The sequence below is a fragment of the Rhinolophus ferrumequinum genome, chromosome X, assembly GCF_004115265.2.
Source record: "Rhinolophus ferrumequinum isolate MPI-CBG mRhiFer1 chromosome X, mRhiFer1_v1.p, whole genome shotgun sequence".
Taxonomy (NCBI): Eukaryota; Metazoa; Chordata; class Mammalia; order Chiroptera; family Rhinolophidae; genus Rhinolophus; species Rhinolophus ferrumequinum.
Window position 1 is genome coordinate 119,576,821 of NC_046284.1, and position 18,106 is coordinate 119,594,926.

Genomic DNA, 18,106 nt, shown 5'->3' on the forward strand with positions numbered 1-18,106 from the left:
CTGGTCCTGCCAAGGTCCTGGTGGAGCCAGCCAGTGATGCGACCGCACGACCCTATGCTTTGGGGGAATTTGCCAAAGAAAGGTCTTTTCATGGCATTCAGTTAAGTCCACCATCTCTTTTCTCTCTGCCTTCCTTTCCACTTCCCTCTCCCGTTTCAGGTGGTACCACAGGCATTTTGGGGATCTGGCGGAGAGGGAGCCGAGTGGGAACACAGCTTGGGTTTAGTGGAATACATTTATGTGGGTCGCTGAGACTCAGGACGCAGCATATACAAGAATAGACACCGTGTACCGCTTTCCTTCTCTTAATGGGAAATGCAGAAAACACTCAGAATGCTGTGCTTGCAAGGTACAGACCTGTGGCAGTCAGGCAAACAGGACTGACAGTGGGGCGAGTGTCTGGTGTGTACCCCTGCCCTAGACTGTGTGTAGCTCCTGTACCCGACTCAGCTTGTCCTAAAGAAGTCCGACGGCCCACGCCAGAGAACACACCAAACCATCAGACGTGCACTCCGTCAGTCTGAGCACACAGGTGTCCAGGGCAAAAACCTCCATGTCACCATCCATGGGACACAGAACGTGTCATCACAGCAGCAGCCTACAGCTGCGTTTGAACTGCTCTCCTGTATTAAGCCAACGTTAAAAATGTGTGGTATTTGTGTGCTGTTTAAATCTGTAGTGTGTGTGAACGTTTTCCTGTTCTAAATATTCACTCTAGAATACTTATTAAAAGAACCCCTCCCTCTAAATCATCTAACCTTCCGGTCCCACAGGCGTGCTCCACAACAGAAGGATTTCTAATCCCAACCAGAAGCTATCGCCGTGTCTTGGGTGGTTTTGACATTCTGCTTCCGAGGCAGGAAAGGCCTTTTCTCCACGTCCTGGCTAGAGTCATGAAAATGGAAGAGCAAACACTTATAAAGCACTTTCCTGAACCACGTATGGCTCTAAGCACGTTAACATGTATTAGGTCACTTGATCTCATAACAGCTCTTCTCCAATTACAAAGGAGGAAACTGAGGCTTGGAGAGGCTAAGCCATGTGCTCACGGCCATACAACTAGGAAGTGACAGAGGTAGCTTTGCTCCAGGAACTTGGCTTCTGGGTCAGGATACTTTTGATGGCCCTGATTCTTCCCATCTGCCTGTATCCACACTCTGCCATGGGCCTTTACAGTCCCGTCCACTAAGGAGGTGGAGCACGTCCCACCCACTTTGACTTTGGGTTCAGCAGTGGGACTTGCTCAGGCAGTGGCAGCTTAGCAGGTGTGCTGGGACCAGACACGTGAAAAGCACCTTTGTCACTGGGCTTGTTCTCGTGTGCACCTGCCATGGACACGCCCAGGCCAGACAGCTGGCCCCAGGAGGAAGATGACAGGCTCATGGAGGACAGCCCGCTCACGTACAGATTCACAAGCTAAAGACATACTTCTCCATGGACACTGCCGAGATGTTATGGTTGTTTGTTACGCAGCATTACCATGGCAGCAGCTAAGCTATACAAGCCGTGTCCCTGACCTTTCCTGATTGCAAAATGTTTGGCCTTACCTAGACTGGTATAAATAGTTACACACATACAATCAACCCCACAACTGTCAAAGGCTTATGACATATGATGAGGACATTCTGAGTCTTTATAAGGAGATGTAGAGTAGGCCAATCAAAGACACACTCCAGTCACTCAAAGACACTATTTATTTTGTTAAAGTGAAGCAGGATGATCTGTTGAGCGGTAAGTGGTAAGTGTTGAGCATGAAATCTGTACACATTTTCCACGGTGAACTGCAGGACACAAGCCGCAGGCAATGGCTCTGACTGAAAACTCCCTACACAGAGCATTCCACGGCTGAGCTACGACAGGGTGAGGAAAGAGCCACCACCTAAGAATGTCAAGGGTGAAATATTAGCACCAGAGTGTTTTCATGTGCAGTGAGAGAACTATATACAAAGTTCTGTACAATGACTCACTAGGATCTTTGGGTCCCTGCTCATCAGACATTCAAGAGGCAAACGGGAATGGGTGGGACTGTTGTGATCACAGGTGCTCTGCTCAAAGGGGGAAGGCGTCTATATTGCTATGTATATGGAAGTCCTCAAGAGCCATCAGAAGGCTGGATACAGACACAGAAATTCTATTATTCACGTTTTACACTCATATCATCAAAACGATCACAATATTGGAGCAGAGGAGAAAGAATCACAGATAAAAGCTTTGTCTAAATGAGAAACCAAACACACCAGAATCACTGTGGTTGTCTCCCCAGAGGAGAGAGATAGAGGTCCGTGGACAGCCAGCTGAACCTTCTCCGACGTGACCCGTTTTCACAGCAAGTGACAACACCAGGCGGAAAGGAAGAGGGCACTTCATTGGCAGGTTTTTCAAGTCAGATATAATTTAATAGGAATGAAAACGTCTGAAAGAGCGTTCCTCTTTTTGGCGTGGGTAGGTTGCCAAAAAGAGTGTTTGTTGGCTGCATCACTGAGGCGTGCCCGTTTGGACCCCTTTCCCGAGCACACGGATGAGAGGACAGCGGCACAGGAGTCTGGCTCATGAAGCAGGACACCTGTCTTTACGACATTTGTGTGCATGTGTGTTTGGTAAGGCAGGAGTCACTGCTGACAGAGCTATCTCCCCACCTGTTGGAAAACTTCCTTGATGGGAATAAGGGAAAACAAGGATTAAACTGATCCCTCCAGCAGACAAATCTCCCAATATTACCTTGACATGAACTCATCCAAGGGGTTCTCCTTCCAGTAATCACGCGTTGAATCAGATGAGCATCTGTGAAGAAATGTGCCTACGATGATTTAGGTAAAAATCAGTCAGTGAAACTCAAGCCACTGGCAGTTGCTCATCTTTTACCGATGCTTATTTGCCACCCATGTATCATCCTCTTCGGTGAAATTTTTTGCCCACATTTTAATTGAGCTGTTTGTTCTCAGAGTTACATATTCTGGGCACAATTCCTTTGTCACATAGGTGATTTGCAAACATTTCCTCCCAGTCTGTGACTTGTCAACTGGATATCGACAGCATGACAGCGTTTTGTTTTTTAAGTGAATAGACCCTTTAGAACCTTGTGATGTCAACCAAGGAAAAGGGCCGAGTAAACTCTCTGGCAACATCGTACAGTCCACGGAGACTCTGAAAAACCAGAGTAAACGAAACGCGGCCCTCACAGCATGGTGACAGATTTCAAGAGGCACAAAGAGAAAAGTAGCCAATTATTAATGACCATATGCACACAAAACAAATGTGGGGAAAAAGCAATTTCAGAAATAAGCTGTTGGTGTCAAGAAACAAACATCTAGCAAACACATCACTACTGGACACACTTTTAACCAAGTCATTTCACGTCGTAGGAAAACATTTGACCCGTGCTGTCAGGTGACACGTACTAACGCTATGTGCTCTGTGCGTGAGTTTTAAAGCATGCACCCAAGTTAAGGGGTGATTTTAGAATGAGTGAGCCCAACACGTAGGTTATTCATTTCACAGTTGGTTTTTAACCCCTCGGAAACGATTCCTCTTTCCGAAATGTTAATAAATTATCATCATCATGGTTTTTGCTGGGTCAGAGAACATCATTATATGAGATGGAGACAGTGAACGCTCAACACCATTGGACGGACAGGGATAAAACACGGCAGCCCATGCCTCGGATGGATCACATGACATGACGCGCGCCCAGGGTTCCCATCTCATGCCCCTTAAAGACTCCCTCGGTTGCTTCCCGAGTGGTTGGTTCAGCATCTGAAGGCGGGAGGAAGGGTGGGCCGGCCACAGCGAACGACCACTTGTGTGCACTACGGGACCAGAGTCCACAGTCTATACTGCAGAAACTCGCCGTCCACCAGAGCCGAGTGGCACGTGTGAGTCGCTTGTAAGGGAAAATGGCCAACGTGAGCCACTCTGCTCAGCATTCAGAAGGGAAACTCAACAATTAAATAAACCATCCCAAACCAACACGAGAGTTATTGCTTTTGTGACTGCCATTTCGCTATGGGGGGAGTCTCACGAGAGGACACAAATCGTGGCCCTGGGCGACGGGGTGGAAAGCCCGGCTCCGTGCCCCGCGAGGAGGGCTCTCTTATTTGCCCCTCTCGGGCTGAAGGCTGTCGAGCAAGCACTTGAGCTGCTCTTCACCCAGGTGTATCTTATCCTCCAGCTCCCGCTGCTCGATGATAAGGGCTGACTTCATCTTCACAAAGTGCTCATAATCGGCCAGGCTCTCGTCACTCAGATAGCTGGCCAGGATGTCGAACACGACGCGTTCCCGGCGGTCCAGGTTCTCTTTGAGTTCCTTGGCGTCCTCATGCTGTTGGACGAGGACCCGCTGCTTCTCGAGCAGCGACTGCTGTGAAGGGGGAGACAGAGAGAGGTACAAGCCCGTTGAGGACCAGGGTGAATGCGGGGCGCTCCGGCCGACACCGTGGAAACCCCAGCAACTCTGGGGACTGTGCCGATGACAGACCCCAACGTCAGGGAGCAGTGGTCTGACGGGATCTGCTCAGAAATACCTGGAACTGGGCAGGCTCCAGCCCGGCCCTCCCGTCAGGGTTCCTGGGCCTCTTCCACCTGCGAATGCTCCCACCGGCTTTGAATGCTATTGGAAACAGCCGTGGTATGCACGAGTGGAAGCAAGAGACTGAAAACTGCAGAACTTTGAAATGCTCCAAAGGGACAAAGGACTCAGGGATCGTACGTGTGTCAAAGGCCTGACGAGACTGTGGCCGAGTGGGTAAAAGGAACAGATTCTGAAGAAATCCCAGGGCAGGACTCCCAAACCCTTCCGGCAAAAGGAAAAGGAGCATGTGAGCGGCCTTTCTGAAGAGGACGCATGAGGGAGCAGGGGAAGGTAGGACAAAGGTGCACAGCTGCAGGGGAAGCTTCCCTCGCTCCTGACAGGGGTCCTGCTCTGGGGCACACAGACGACCCCATTCCCAAAACGAGGCGCTCACAACCATTCTCTGCCTGCAGAACACGCACTTCCATTCCCTACACTCCCCAAGCGGAAGGAAATCTAAGAAAGGACCAGATGAATGCACAAAGTGTCTTCAAATGTTGGCCAGGAGAGGAGCCAGGAACTCCTTCCCTCGCTGTGACTTTCTGATTTTTATTTGGGTGTCACACAGGCACCCTGTTATCCTGCCGCTTTGCCATGTAGCCACGGATAGTTCCCAATGGGCATGTGTGAACGTCCAGGATAGGGTTTCCGGGTGGGAATTCCCACCCGTTCTCGGGAATGTTTTTCACTTTCCCATTCCCAAATCCCGAGATATAAACTGTTTTCTGTTCTCCACGATGCATTGTTTCCACAAAGTGACGGCCGATACTACCAACCACCTGGTTACAAGGAGCCGTTTTTCCCGATTTCCTGACCAACTTTTCTCAGGAATCGAGAATGGAAAAGCGAAAAAATTCCCAGGAACGGGTGGGAATTCCCGCCCAGAAACCCTAGCGATAAACAGGAAAAATGTCTAAGAGATACATTGTGAGTAGTGCATTTATTACTGGGTTCAAGGAGCTGATTTTCCCGATTTCCCGCCCAACTTTTCTCGGGATTCGGGAATGGAAAAAGCAAAACAATTCCTGAGAACGAGTGGGAATCCCCGCCCGGAAACCCAAGCGATAAATGGGAAAAATATCTAAGACATACATTGTGAGTAGTACGTTTATTTCCCATTGTGGGTTCAAGAAGCTGATTTTCCGACCAACTTTTCTCAGGATTCAGGAATGGGAAAGTGGAAAAAATTCATGAGAACAGGTGGGAATTCCCGCCCCGAAACCGTAGTCCAGGATGTGGTCACACTTTGCAAAATGCCAACACTACGAAAGAGCTTGGTAAAGACGAGCTGCTCTTAACAGTGGCTGCAAACAGAAACCACTCTCGATGTGCGGCTTTCGGAAACTGCCCCGGATCACACAACCTTCCGGCGTACCTGCCTATTTCTGTAGGACGCCTAGATCTCAGGTGCTTGTGAAACAAAGGTATGGTGTATTTGTCTCGGAAGAGGCGGGGCAAAACCAATTAGTTCCAACCCAAAGGGAAAGAGAACTTAACCGATTCCAAAAATTCGGTTCAGGCTAAAATCAGCTGGGCTCACTGGTGGCTAGAAGCTGCAGAGACTGGGGGAGGACATCATGTGTCTGTTCATGTGTTTATTTTCCTACCTGAAAAGATGGAGGAAGGCTTCTGAAACCTGACTCCACATCTTTTAACTCGTTGGCATATCTGTCTCTAAAAACCTGATCTTCCTAAGTTTTGACCGCTTGCCATAGAGGTTCTCATGCAACGCTGGCTACCATGGAGATCTAGCCATTGCACTGCACCGGGACGTGACAGTGGAACGTGGAAGGTGAAAGCTGCATCAGCTATTCACAACCTAGGGGAGTAACCACCCGTCGGCTCCTCATTCTCTAAAGCAGATCTCTAGTGAGGGCTACAGGGCCTGGTACCCAGGAAGACCACTTCATGGTCCCTAGTGTCATGACTCCTTCTGTCTCCAAATCTTTACTGGTTCCACATACAGGGAGGCAAAGGTGGATGAAAGATGAGTGGAGTTGCAAAGACAGTACTATTTTTTCATTTAAATCAACATTTGAGAATTTCCCTTAAGTTCCTTCAGATAAGATTGGCAAAGATGGCAAAAACAGCAAAAAGAATATGAACATAACCCAAGGAGATGAGGGTCCAAAGCCCCCGTTACTTTTTAAACCCGTATCTAGTATGTTCAATGACAGTTGCTAGCAACTTGGCTAAGCACAGATGAGCAGCTGTCTCCAATCCCCGTTCTATAAGATCCTTCTTTGTAACCCAAACCACTCTTACCTGGAGTAAAGTGGGAGGGGCCCTTTCTGTTCCCCTTTTAGAGAAGTTGACATGTCTTGTTATAAAGATGGTCACTGTGAAGACCTATTATGTGCAAAGAACCAAGCTAGATGTGTTGCTGATACTTGACCTATGAAGTAAAGCCAATAAAGTAGATACTATTTTCCTTAATTTGCATTTGGAAAAACTGAAATATAGACTCACTGAGAATGCCCGGAGTCGCCCACCTCGGGAAAGGGAGAACACTTAGACCCATCCTAAGACTCTCTCCAACCTGCTAACTGCACTCCTGTTAGTTACCAGCAATAGTAATAAGCAAGTACGGTTATCAGTGAAGCTCAGTCCGTTGGAAGTGGGTGAGCTGCACTCACGCACCTACGTGTGGGCAAGGGAAGTTACAAAGAAAGACTATTTCCTAGGAAAGGTCTTAGTGATGATCAGTGGGGATACGTGAAAAGATGTCAAAGAGAATGCCCAGTTCTCCCTGAAGGTGACAGTGACCCTGCAGTGCAGTGACAATGGCTGTCACTCACTGCACGGTACTCCCTCCATTATAGGAAGAGACCTCCGCATTCCAGCCGCCTCTTGCATTACACGGTGGACAGGTCTCTGTAGGTGTTGTGTGAGGTTCACCCAACACCCCAAGGAAAGCCTTCCCCCCCACCCCGCCCCGACTTCCAGCCAGATGCGTCTGTACCTACCCGATCACCAGGAGAAGTGCTGTCGTCCAAATTATTGAGGGCGTTCTCTACCCGGGCCAGGCGACCCGACAGCGACAGCAGAAGGTTCACCACTTTGTCCAGGTCCCCAATAAACATCCGGAACTTGTCAAACTCGTTGGGTTTGCAGACGTCTTTGGCAATGGCCTCCACCTCGTCCCCAAGCGCGCTGTTGGCCTGGATGTCCTCCAGCAGGCTCTCCCGGGCTTCCCGGAGCACGTGCAGCTTGCGCCCAATGCTCTCAATCAGCTCCTGCTGCAGGGTACAGGGCGGTATGCAAACACTCGTCAGAGTCTGCCCCAGCCCGGTCACCAGAGGCCTCCAGCTGCCGTGGCAGGACGGCCGGGGACCCACGTAGGGAACTTGGCTGAACTGGGTACAAGCTACTTCGCATCGTCAAGTAAGACAGGATTTATATGACCAGGGGAAGGACAATGAATGCTTAAATCACTGGCATTTAATTTAGAAATGAAACAAATTCAACCTTCTCACGTCCTCTTAGTGTTCTATCGGGTTATATCAGAGGTGGCCCCTCCGGGCTGCCATGGTAAACCTCATTTCAACCGGAATCTTGGCAACAATTCTCAGGGTCTCTGTGATACTGTGTGCTTCATACTTTGGAAGTTCCCAATGTAAAGACTTCCATATACAGGAGCTATAGAGTCTTACGTCCAGTACTTAAGTCCGTGATTAAAAAGTGTTCTCTGCATAGAACTAGCAATTAAAAATTAAGACAAATAAAGGGAGGTCAGTGAAGTTAGAACGGTCTTTTAGAATAACCTATTGATTCCAACTTGGCCAAAATGTAAATAAATGACTCATTTTTTTAAAGTGGGAAAATCTATATACCACAAAATTTACCACCTTACCCACTTTTAAAAAGTGTATCATTCTGTGACATTAAGTACATTCGTTGTTGCGCAGCCATCACCACCATCATCTCGAGAACTTTCTCATCTTCCCCAACTGAAACCCTGTCCCCATTAAATACTTACTCCCCATTCCCCGCTCCCGTCAGTCCCTTCAATGATTCATTTTTAAAGGGCAAAAATAAAAAACAAAATGTGCAAGACCTTTAATCGGCCCTTGTACTGAAGTGCAGCGGCACCATATGGTCTGATCGGAGGGGCAAAGAAGCCGAGTATCCGCCTCCTCCACCGTCATGTTTGGGAACAATTATGGGGAAGGCTCAAAAGGATTCCTGCAGGCAAGCCTTGCCCCGGAAACCCCACTTTCTTATGATCATGGACATCTGTCTGCCATTAAATGCCACCCAAGGCAGATTCAACGGGTTGTTTGCTCTGATACGGTGAACTGTGAAGAGCCAATGGGTAGGAGAAAAGTCACACGCTGTGTTTTTGAGAACTTTTGCTGCCACCAGCCCTGCACCAGACCCGCTCATGTGACGTCAACACATCACTGGACTAACCTGTGTGTCACTGGGCTAGCCAGGTAGGAGGACGGCGGAATGGAAAGAGAGCCCAGATACACAAACCAAAACAAAGGTTAAACAATTAACTCGAACAGTCAAGTTCAATTAGGATTTTTAAAGCCCACTGTTATGACAAGCAATACTATTTGGTGTAAAGTAGACCTGAGGAAATCGTCCATGCTGTCATCCCTTGTCCTGGGGCCATTTCCAAACTCCGACCCCAGAGGGAGTCCGCAGAGCTCAGCAGAGAGAAGGTACACGCCCGGAGGGAGAGCAAAGTGTCACTAAGCTCTCCAGGACCAAGTTCGTAGCTACACGGGGGTACAGTAGGCCCTGCCTGCAGGATGGACATGGAGACGAATGAAATCTCCATATGGAAAGCATTAGCTCAGCACCTGGTATTAAGTGTCCATCTACACAGTTACCAGCAGTACTGGAGTGTGGGTGAGAAGCAGCCACCCAGATGTCACAAACTGTAAAATCACTCCATCCCGGTGACGACGTAACCGGGAACGTCGAACTGTAAGAAAGACATACGGAAGCACCAGAGCAGCGCCCGGCTTCCTATTAGGTAATCATGGGTGACCTTTGTCTCAGGATGATGCTTTTCAAGGGAAGCTCCATCTAGCATTTCTGTGTCAAAAAAAATAATAATAATAGAAAGTCTACAAATCTGAAAGGCACACGCTCTAACACGAGTCTTGCCTCCTCTTGCTTCCATCTATCTGCCTTAGATTCATCAGTCTGTCTGGCTACCGGGCAGATTAAAACAGTAAGCAGTTTTATAGGACAGGCATCCTGACTGCCGATTAATCGGCATTTTTCCCCTGAGAAAGACCACATGGCATCTGTAAATGGCTTTTGACTTTTCCGGGTCAGGTTTTAGTTGCCCAGGGATGTTAGGACATTTTCTTCCCCTAGTAATTTAGAACTGTGTGTCTAGATTTCTTGGATGTTCTCTCTCCGAGTGTGAGTGAGTCAGTGTGTGTGTGTGTGTGTGTGTGTGTGTGTGTGTGTGTGTGTGTGTGTGTGTGTACGCGCGCATGCGCTCATGCTTGTATATCTGTCTGGAGAGGGAGTTTAGATCAACTTCGAATCCCACAGCTGAAAAGGCAGCCATATTTGAGATACTCATCACTTGAGGGGAAAAGCACCAAATCGATTACGGGGATGGAGAAGTTTCCAATCCTAATCTGAACGAATACTTCAAGCATTTTAGATGACTGTGGATGATCAGGACACCTAGCCAGTGTTACTACTCCTTTTTCAGCTTCATTCTTTTTTTTTTTTTTTTTGAGCAGGAATAGCTATTTTTTTTTTAATTAGTTTCAGGTGTCCAAAACAACATAGTGATTAAACATTTATACACCTCACAAAGTGATCACCCCAATAAATCTATTACCCATTGGACACTACATACCGGTAGTTATAATACTAATTTCACTATGCTGTTCTGTATATTCCCGTCTCTATTTTTTTAAGTTGTAGTTGACATTCAATATTATTTTATATTCATTTCAGGTATACAGGATAGTGGTTAGATAGTTATACAATTTATGAAGTGATCCCCCCAATAAGTCTAGTACCCATCTGACACTATACATAGTTATTATGTTATTGATTACATTCCCCATACTGTATTTTACATGCCCACACTATTTTGTGACTACAATTTGTACTTTCTAATCCTTGCCCCTTTCTCACTCAGCCTTCCAACCCCCTCCCATCTGGTACCATCAGTTTTTTTCTCTATGAGTCTGACACTGTTTTGTTTGTTCGTTTATTTTGTTTCTTAGATTTTCATATAAGTGAGATCATATGGTATTTGTCTTTCGCTGTCTGACTTATTTCACTTAGCATAGTACCCTCTCGGTCCATTCATGTTATTGCAAGTTTCATTATTCTTTAGCAATTATACTAATGAAGATTTCAAGCCAATGCATGAAAATCTGCCTTCAAAACTTACAGTATCAGCTGGGCTAACTTGAAACTGGTCACTCAGCGGGGAGCGCAAATCCCTTTATTGATTCCTTTATCTCATGTCATTTATATTAGACACACTTGCCTCTTCTTCCTTAAAGGGCCATTTTATGAAGTGCGGACATCGACCTTCAAAGATTTTTGAGATGAGACCTCCTGGCCCAGGCAGCACACAAACCAATGGCCCTCAGGGTGCCAAAGGCTTTGCCCAAGTTACAATGAGTGGCCTGCAAGCTTGTGCACCTGTTTTCTGCAGCACTGAAATTCAGGAAGTAGGTGGTGGCAGAGGCTGGCCCGGGTCTCACAGCAGAGGCATAGCTGCCTCTCACCCATCAGCCTCACACACCCACTTTTTGTCCCAGTCTATGGGGGAAATGAGGTCTTTTCCCTCTGCACCTTGCACCTAGCTCTTGGTTCCAAAGAAAACGCATAACTCTCAGCAATTGCAGGCGTCACCCAATGGGCCACGTTTGGTTCTCCAGGAGAAACCCCACAACTCAACCAGGGCACTTTCTGAGCAGAATCTGCCTGAGCTGCCCCGGTACTGCAACCTTGCTAGTATCACGCTTCCCACCGGCCACCCAAAGCCCCTCGCTGCTTCCCTTCCTCTGTCCTATGACCACCCAGTATCACTGGGATCGTACCAGCCCAGGGCCCTCTGGGGATGTTTGGTTAGAGGTCTTGCCATTTTACCACCGAGAAGCCGATCAAGTGTACCTGCACGGCGCTCACCTCGGCTCACCTGTGCACACTTTGCACAATGTGTGACCCAGCAGATCTGCAGGGTAACTGGAAAGAAGGGCGAGACGACAGGGTAGCCATTTCTTGTGTCGCATCAGGAAGAAAAGCAGGATTACCGAGCCACTAACAATAGAGAACTGTGATTTACAGCACGTGTTGCTTAGGGTGAAATCACCCAACATATGCTTATTGAACTCAAAATGTCAGTCGGCTTAAGAATTTAATCTTGGCGGTGGGGGGCGGGGGGTAGGTTGTCAGGAGGCAAACTCAGTGACTTGTCTCAATCCCAAAGCAAAGAGACGAAGTGCCCACCGATACCAGTGGGTGCCAGGGCGTGATGCTTCCCAAATTCATTATATCGTGAGACACAAATATACACCGTAAAGAACACAGCCCTCTCCATCTAGGGTGTGGACGGAGCTGTAACTGTCCTAACTGTTCATAATTTCCAGCTTTACGAGAGTACCTGAAAACATTTTAAATTTATCCTTAAAAAAACGGAACAAGCACCAGAATAACACAAATGGGCCCCTGCGCTAGCTACTGGGCCTCTAAACCTCCCACGACAAAAACTCTTATTTTTCATTTTCTTTTTTTAATTCCTTAAACCAAAGAGCTACCGTGTCGTAAATTGAAAGTAATTTTCTATTATGTGTACATCACACTACTTCTTCGGGAACACAGCTGTCTATATCATATTTGGAATCAACCAGGGGCCATTTCTTAACCACTGACAATACAGCTGACTTTCGACATAATCCTTTGCAAAGGTCTTCGCAAAAAAAAAAAGTAAATAAATCAGGGGCGAGTACGATGGAAGACGAGGAGGTCGCTCGCTGAGAGCTGGGAGGAAGAGGCAGACAGCGGGGAAATCCAAATCTCCTCCCAAGGTGCCCAGCGTGACTCAGAACGATAGCCGTCCCATGCTCCCCCCTAGCCACTCCCTGACCCCGCCACACACACACGCATCCTCCAGCCCCAACTCCATCAGCAGACCAGCCCTTCCCAGCCAGTCCCCAGCACAGCAGGAGGCAGAGTACTGCAAGGCCCGGAAGTGGATCCAGGGCAGCTCCAGCCCCAAAGGGGAGCAAGAGAAACCCATCCCTGACAGGCCAACCAGGACCCCCCAACCCGAAAACAGCAGGCAGCCCACTAATGTGATCAGACAGCCTTCAGGTCCCGATGGGTCGCAAGGCTTCCAACAGGGCAGATAAGTGCGGGCGAGGAAGGATGCCACCGCTGCCGCCGTCACCACCTCCTGAGTCGTCTGCCACGGGTCACATGGTCGTGGCAGACAGCTGGACTTGAGCAGAGGGAATGACCTGAGTTATGTGCACTGTGATCACCTTAGCTCTGCCCACTGTGACCTTGAACCCCATGCACGGTGACCTCCCCCCTTCCCACTGTGATTGACACATCTATAAGGGCTGTCCCAAGTCAATGGAAAGGGAAAGGGTTGGGGTTAGGGAAGGTTTGGGGGGGGGCCTTCTGAGTCCAACAAGGACTCAGAGTAGAGTCGGACAGTGCCACGTGGCCACGTGGGGTAAAACCAGTTTATGGGATAAGTTTATACCACACTCACTAATTTGGCATTTCAAAACTCAAATGAGAACTACCATCCATCCACCCCCAAATGCACGTCCTCATCACGTAAAGCGCGTTCCATCGGAAAACGTCCTTCTTTATTTTTCCTTTCTATTTTTGTTTGTTTATACAGATATCGGATTTGCCAGAAAAAGTGCACGGGAGGAGTTTTAGCAGTTTAATGAATTTCGAATTGAGAAAGGGTAGTTTGGTAGTCTACTCTAAAATGTTTCTGGGCAATTCACTAGGAACATGAACCAATAGGATTTTGGTGAGCTTAGCTTCTGTATTCCTACCGCCGCCCAGAAAAGGGGCAGGGCCCTCTGCCTCCAGGACAGATGAGCACCCATGCTTATATCTCCCTGCCCCCAGCTAAGTCCCAGGGCATGTTGGCCCTACCTGAGACAGAGCTAGTTCTACAGGCTCAGAGAGCTCGGGGAGGGTGCCAGCCCCACCTCTAGTATTTAGGGAGATGGGCAAAGTGAACAGACTTCCCCTTCTCTCTCATACCCCTCAGGGTGGTTCCCGACCAGCCAGCCTTGCTACTAGAGGGCAAGGAGTGACACCGCACCCCTGAGCTTAGAAGTAAGGGAGGTGAGACTCGCTCAGTAGTTTGCATCAGCGCAAGGAAAGCCAGGACAGCGTCTGGCTCCAGGACTCAGCCTCCTGCTGGGTGGTCAGACGGTGTCTGTGCAGCGCCATCTCTGTGGATGGCATCAGCTTGGAACTGCAGCTGGCACATTTCCTTTGTGAGATCAGTACCTGGGGAGGAGGCCATTCTGAACACATGTGGGAAGACGGGCTGTGTGTTGCGAAGCCTGGTGATGACAGGCTGCTTCCGCACAGACCTAGCTACCCTTCACCCTTTATCCAGAGCGAGGGCCTGGAATGGAGGCAGTCTCGCCTCTGTCCCTGGAGCCTAGAGGTTTGCTCTGGCTCCTGGAGGTGGAAGAGGCTAAGAGGGCAGCGGCCCAGGACAGCCCTGTGTGTGTTCCGTCTGGCTCCTCTCGGGCTTTCTGGTCTTCCTCCGTTGCACGGCGCCTTATCCCTCAGCCGGCCAGACAGCCTCCCCACTCAGTGTGATTAGGGCAGCTTGTGGTGGCAGGCTAGGTTTGGCAGGCTCACTTCTCCTTTGGTTCGCCTGGCTCTCAGCCTTGCCCTGTGGGAATGTGGGCCAGGCACAGCAAGCCATGTCACACTCCATCGTCCCCTTAGAAGGAAGGGCCAGCTGCGAGTTCAATCAGCAACTGGTCCGCAGCACAGCCGTCTAATTGTAAAGCCCAGAAAAGGTCCATGAGCAGGGCTGGAATGGCGCTTCAGTCAGTAAGAACCCGAGCGTGTTGAGTTGTGCCCACAGACTGTTCTGAGGGGGAATTACCTCCACGAGTGGGCAAGGGAGAAGGCTGGCTGCTGTCTTTATAGCTCCACTGCCCCGACCAGGTTTCCTCATTCTAACTGTGTAGCGTCCGTCCCTCGTGGAACAGTGGTTTCTGACCCAAGGTGAGACTACCCTTTCAGCTGGAGAAGGGCAGAGGTAGGCCAGGTGGGCAGGCCGGAAGTGCTGACTGCTCAGCCACTGGGGCCACCTGTTCCTGCCGCCTTCCCCGACCGGGAGCCGGACGGAAGACGGCTGATGGGTGTGTGTGGATTGAAGATGTAGGAGACACTGGTGCTCCCACCGCCCTCCGGCCGCAGATGGGTTTCTGCCCGCCGTGTGCCTGTCACCACCCCCAGCAGTCACACCCTTGGCTCTAGGTCTCGCGCTGGTGGCAGGAAAAAAGTTTTTTTAAAAAGAAAGAAATGAAAACAGGAAACGATTGTGTTGGGGGGAGCTGGCAGGGGAGATAGGAGAACGGTCTGGATTTTGTGGGTATGTGTGTGTGATTTTGGGGTTTGATTTTTGGGGTTTTTTTTTCATAGTTGTCTGTAACTTTCCTTAAGCACTTTTTTTTTTTTTTTAAAGGAAGCTTCAGGCTTTGGCTTGGAAAACCCCAGGAGCATGGGGGCGGGGGGCAGAAACCTGAGGCTGCCCCCGCTTTGTCTGCCTTCCCCCAGCTCCTCCCTGACCCCACGAGCCAGCCTCAGACCTTCCAGCTAACCGCTTCCCTTGAGCCACTACTCTGATGTCAGCCTATAAGCAAAGGAGCTGGGGGTCTGGGCCTGGCGACCAACCCTTCTAGCCCACTCAGACGGGTGCTCCCCACCTGCAGGCAGGGGGCAACACCCTACCTGCCACCATCAGCCCCTTCCAGAGCCCACTGCCCGCCCTGCCATCCTGGCTCTGCCCCATCTGGGGACGCTTTCCTTGGGGATGGGCCAGCAAGGCCGCCCCAGCCTCCCTGGGAAGCAGAAACTCTGGAAACCTCTGGGGTCCTGTGTTCTGGCCATGTGATCCCAAGGGTGCACATGGCCCCCCTGGGTGTCTCAACAGAAGGGCATGGGAGGGAGGGCCGCACCCCTGCAGTCCTGCTCTGCTGGTCCAGCGGCAGCTGCCCATCCCACCCCGCACCACTGGGTCCTGAGTAGGCGGAGGAAGCATCTAATAAATCGTATTTTAAATACGTGTTTTAAACGGGTCCTAAATAAATCAATAAATCAGCATGTTTCATGCAAGCCCTTTCCAAAGGGCTAAGTATATTAAAAAAAAATTCACGTTCTTTCCCCTGGTACAAGGCCCCTGGAATAAACAGCACATGCTACCGCCTCTGATAGTGATGTTCTTTGGGAATTCCTTCATCCCTATACGGTAAGTCGTTCCTGCAAAAAACACACAGTCACCTAGAAGTCACAGGTCGGGCTTGCTGACATGCCGTGAAGATTTAAAGCTAATATCGCCGCACTCACACTGCCACAGGGACAATAATTCTGTCCGTACCACAACCACACTGCCACCCACTGTTTAGTCCCTCCCCTCCCCTCCAAGGCTCCCTTCCTTGCCCACACAGCTCTGGCCACTGGCCCCGGGTGCTCCTCCAACATGCCGCGAAGCTTCCAACCCAGGACATTTGCACTTGCTGGCCCCCCACCCTGGCACACCCACACATCCACAGGGCCGGCCCCTGGCATCACTCCAGGTCTCTGTCCAATCATCACCTCATCAGAAACCTCTCTGTAACCACATTCCTTTGTCTCTTTCTATTCCTTCACCTGTTTTACTTTTCTTACCACCCAACATATTACATAAGGGATTGGCAAATTTTTTCTGTAAAGGGCCACAGAGTAAACATTTGAGACTTTACGGTAGGCCATACGGTCACTGTTGCAGATATTCAACTCTGCTGCTATAGTACAAATGTCACCAGACACCGTATGTTAATGAATCAATGTGGCTCTGTTTCAATAAAACTTTATTTACAAAAGTAAGTGGTGGGCCAGGTTTGGCCCATGGGCCATAGTTTGCTGACCCTATAGTATACATTTCTTTATGCGCTGGCTGTCCACCTACCGCTGCTGTCAGATCACAACCTCCCTCGGGAAGGAAGGGCTCTATTCTGTTTTGTCTCCTGCCATATCCCCAAGTGCCTGGAGGAGTTGTAGGAGTTGAACAAATGATGCTTCTGGTTTGCCACACCCTTTACAATCCACTGCTAGATGTGTGATCATCTGATTATGGATATTTGAACTTGATAGTCCAAGAGGAGATGTGACTTGCTGAAGGGCACACAGTGAAGTCCCTGGATGTTAATCAGGGTAGAAGGGACATATCAGACGGACTTAAAAGGAGAGAGAGTGCCGCCCACTTAGCTAACTTGACACTGGATCACATTACAAAAAGATGGCACAGAGACGGTGGTGGAAAGACCCCGCTTCAGATCAGAAGCCTTAACCACAAAGGGCTTAATCCGATTGCCCCCAGTGGCCTTGCACAAAAGCCGACCACAAATCCCCTGACATGTGCGTGGTGCAGGGTCCACACTGGTGATGGAGGCGTGTGCCACCGTTCCTGCCTGCGCATGTCCCACTGGGCATTCCGGCTTCCCTACCTTCTTTACTGACAGGTCGTGGTCCAAGTCGCTTCCCGAATCCTCTTCGGGCTCCTGCTGCTCCTGCAGGTCCTTCATCTTAATTAGCAGTTCTGCCTTGGGGGCCGACGTGCTGTAGTAGGTGGAATTGGTAGCCAGGGACACAGGCGCCGGCACGCTCGGTTCTTCCTTCCTGGGTGAAAACGTCAGAACTTCAATTAGCTGTGATCACACGCACAGACGTGCCCCTCCGCCCAGTGACCTGGGGTGTGACAAAGGGCGGTGCTACCAGCAGGACAGCAGCCAGAGAGATAATAGGGTAAAAGGAGGGAAGAGTAGGTAACAAGATTAGGACTGAAAAAATACCTTGCCAAATGAGTACCCATCAAGTCGATGGAATGTGGGTTTGTTTTTGTTTATTTGTTTGTTTGGTTTTTATTCTACTGCCCAAATATCACTTTTTTCCTGCTCTATTTACTCTATTTCTACTTTTTATTTATTTTATTTTTTATTTTTATTTTTTTAAAGATTTTATTGGGGAAGGGGAACAGGACTTTATCGGGGAACAGTGTGTACTTCCAGGGCTGTTTTTTTTTTCCAAGTCAAGTTGTTGTCCTTTCAATCTTAGTTGTGGAGGGTGCTGTTCAGCTTCAAGTTGTTGTCCTTTCAGTCTTAGTTGTGTCAGGCGCAGCTCAGCTCCAGGTCCAGTTACCATTGCTAGTTGCAGGGGGCGCAGCCCACCATCCCTTGCGGGAGTTGAACCGGCAACCTTGTGGTTAAGAGGACACGCTCCAACCAACTGAGCCATCCGGGAGCTCAGTGGCAGCTCAGCTCAAGGTGCCGTGTTCAATCTTAG

At 49.3% G+C, this 18,106-nt stretch overlaps 1 protein-coding gene across 5 annotated transcripts in view; it reads right to left on the minus strand.

Moving 5' to 3' along the window:
* Positions 1 to 1,199: 1,199 nt before the first annotated feature.
* The window catches only part of SHROOM2 (shroom family member 2), a 128,908-nt gene continuing 112,001 nt past the window's right edge, over positions 1,200 to 18,106 (minus strand). For 2 of the 5 annotated variants that reach the window (XM_033106594.1, XM_033106600.1), the window contains exons 4-6: positions 17,272 to 17,443; positions 7,534 to 7,806; positions 1,491 to 4,357 (exon numbers count right to left, since the gene is read on the minus strand). In XM_033106594.1, coding sequence (XP_032962485.1) covers positions 4,091 to 4,357; positions 7,534 to 7,806; positions 17,272 to 17,443 — 712 coding nt within the window. In that variant the 3' untranslated portion in view covers positions 1,491 to 4,090. Of the gene's footprint in view, positions 4,358 to 7,533; positions 7,807 to 17,271; positions 17,444 to 18,106 lie in introns of all 5 variants that reach the window. The other 3 variants (XM_033106576.1, XM_033106567.1, XM_033106584.1) reach the window with 3 other exon arrangements.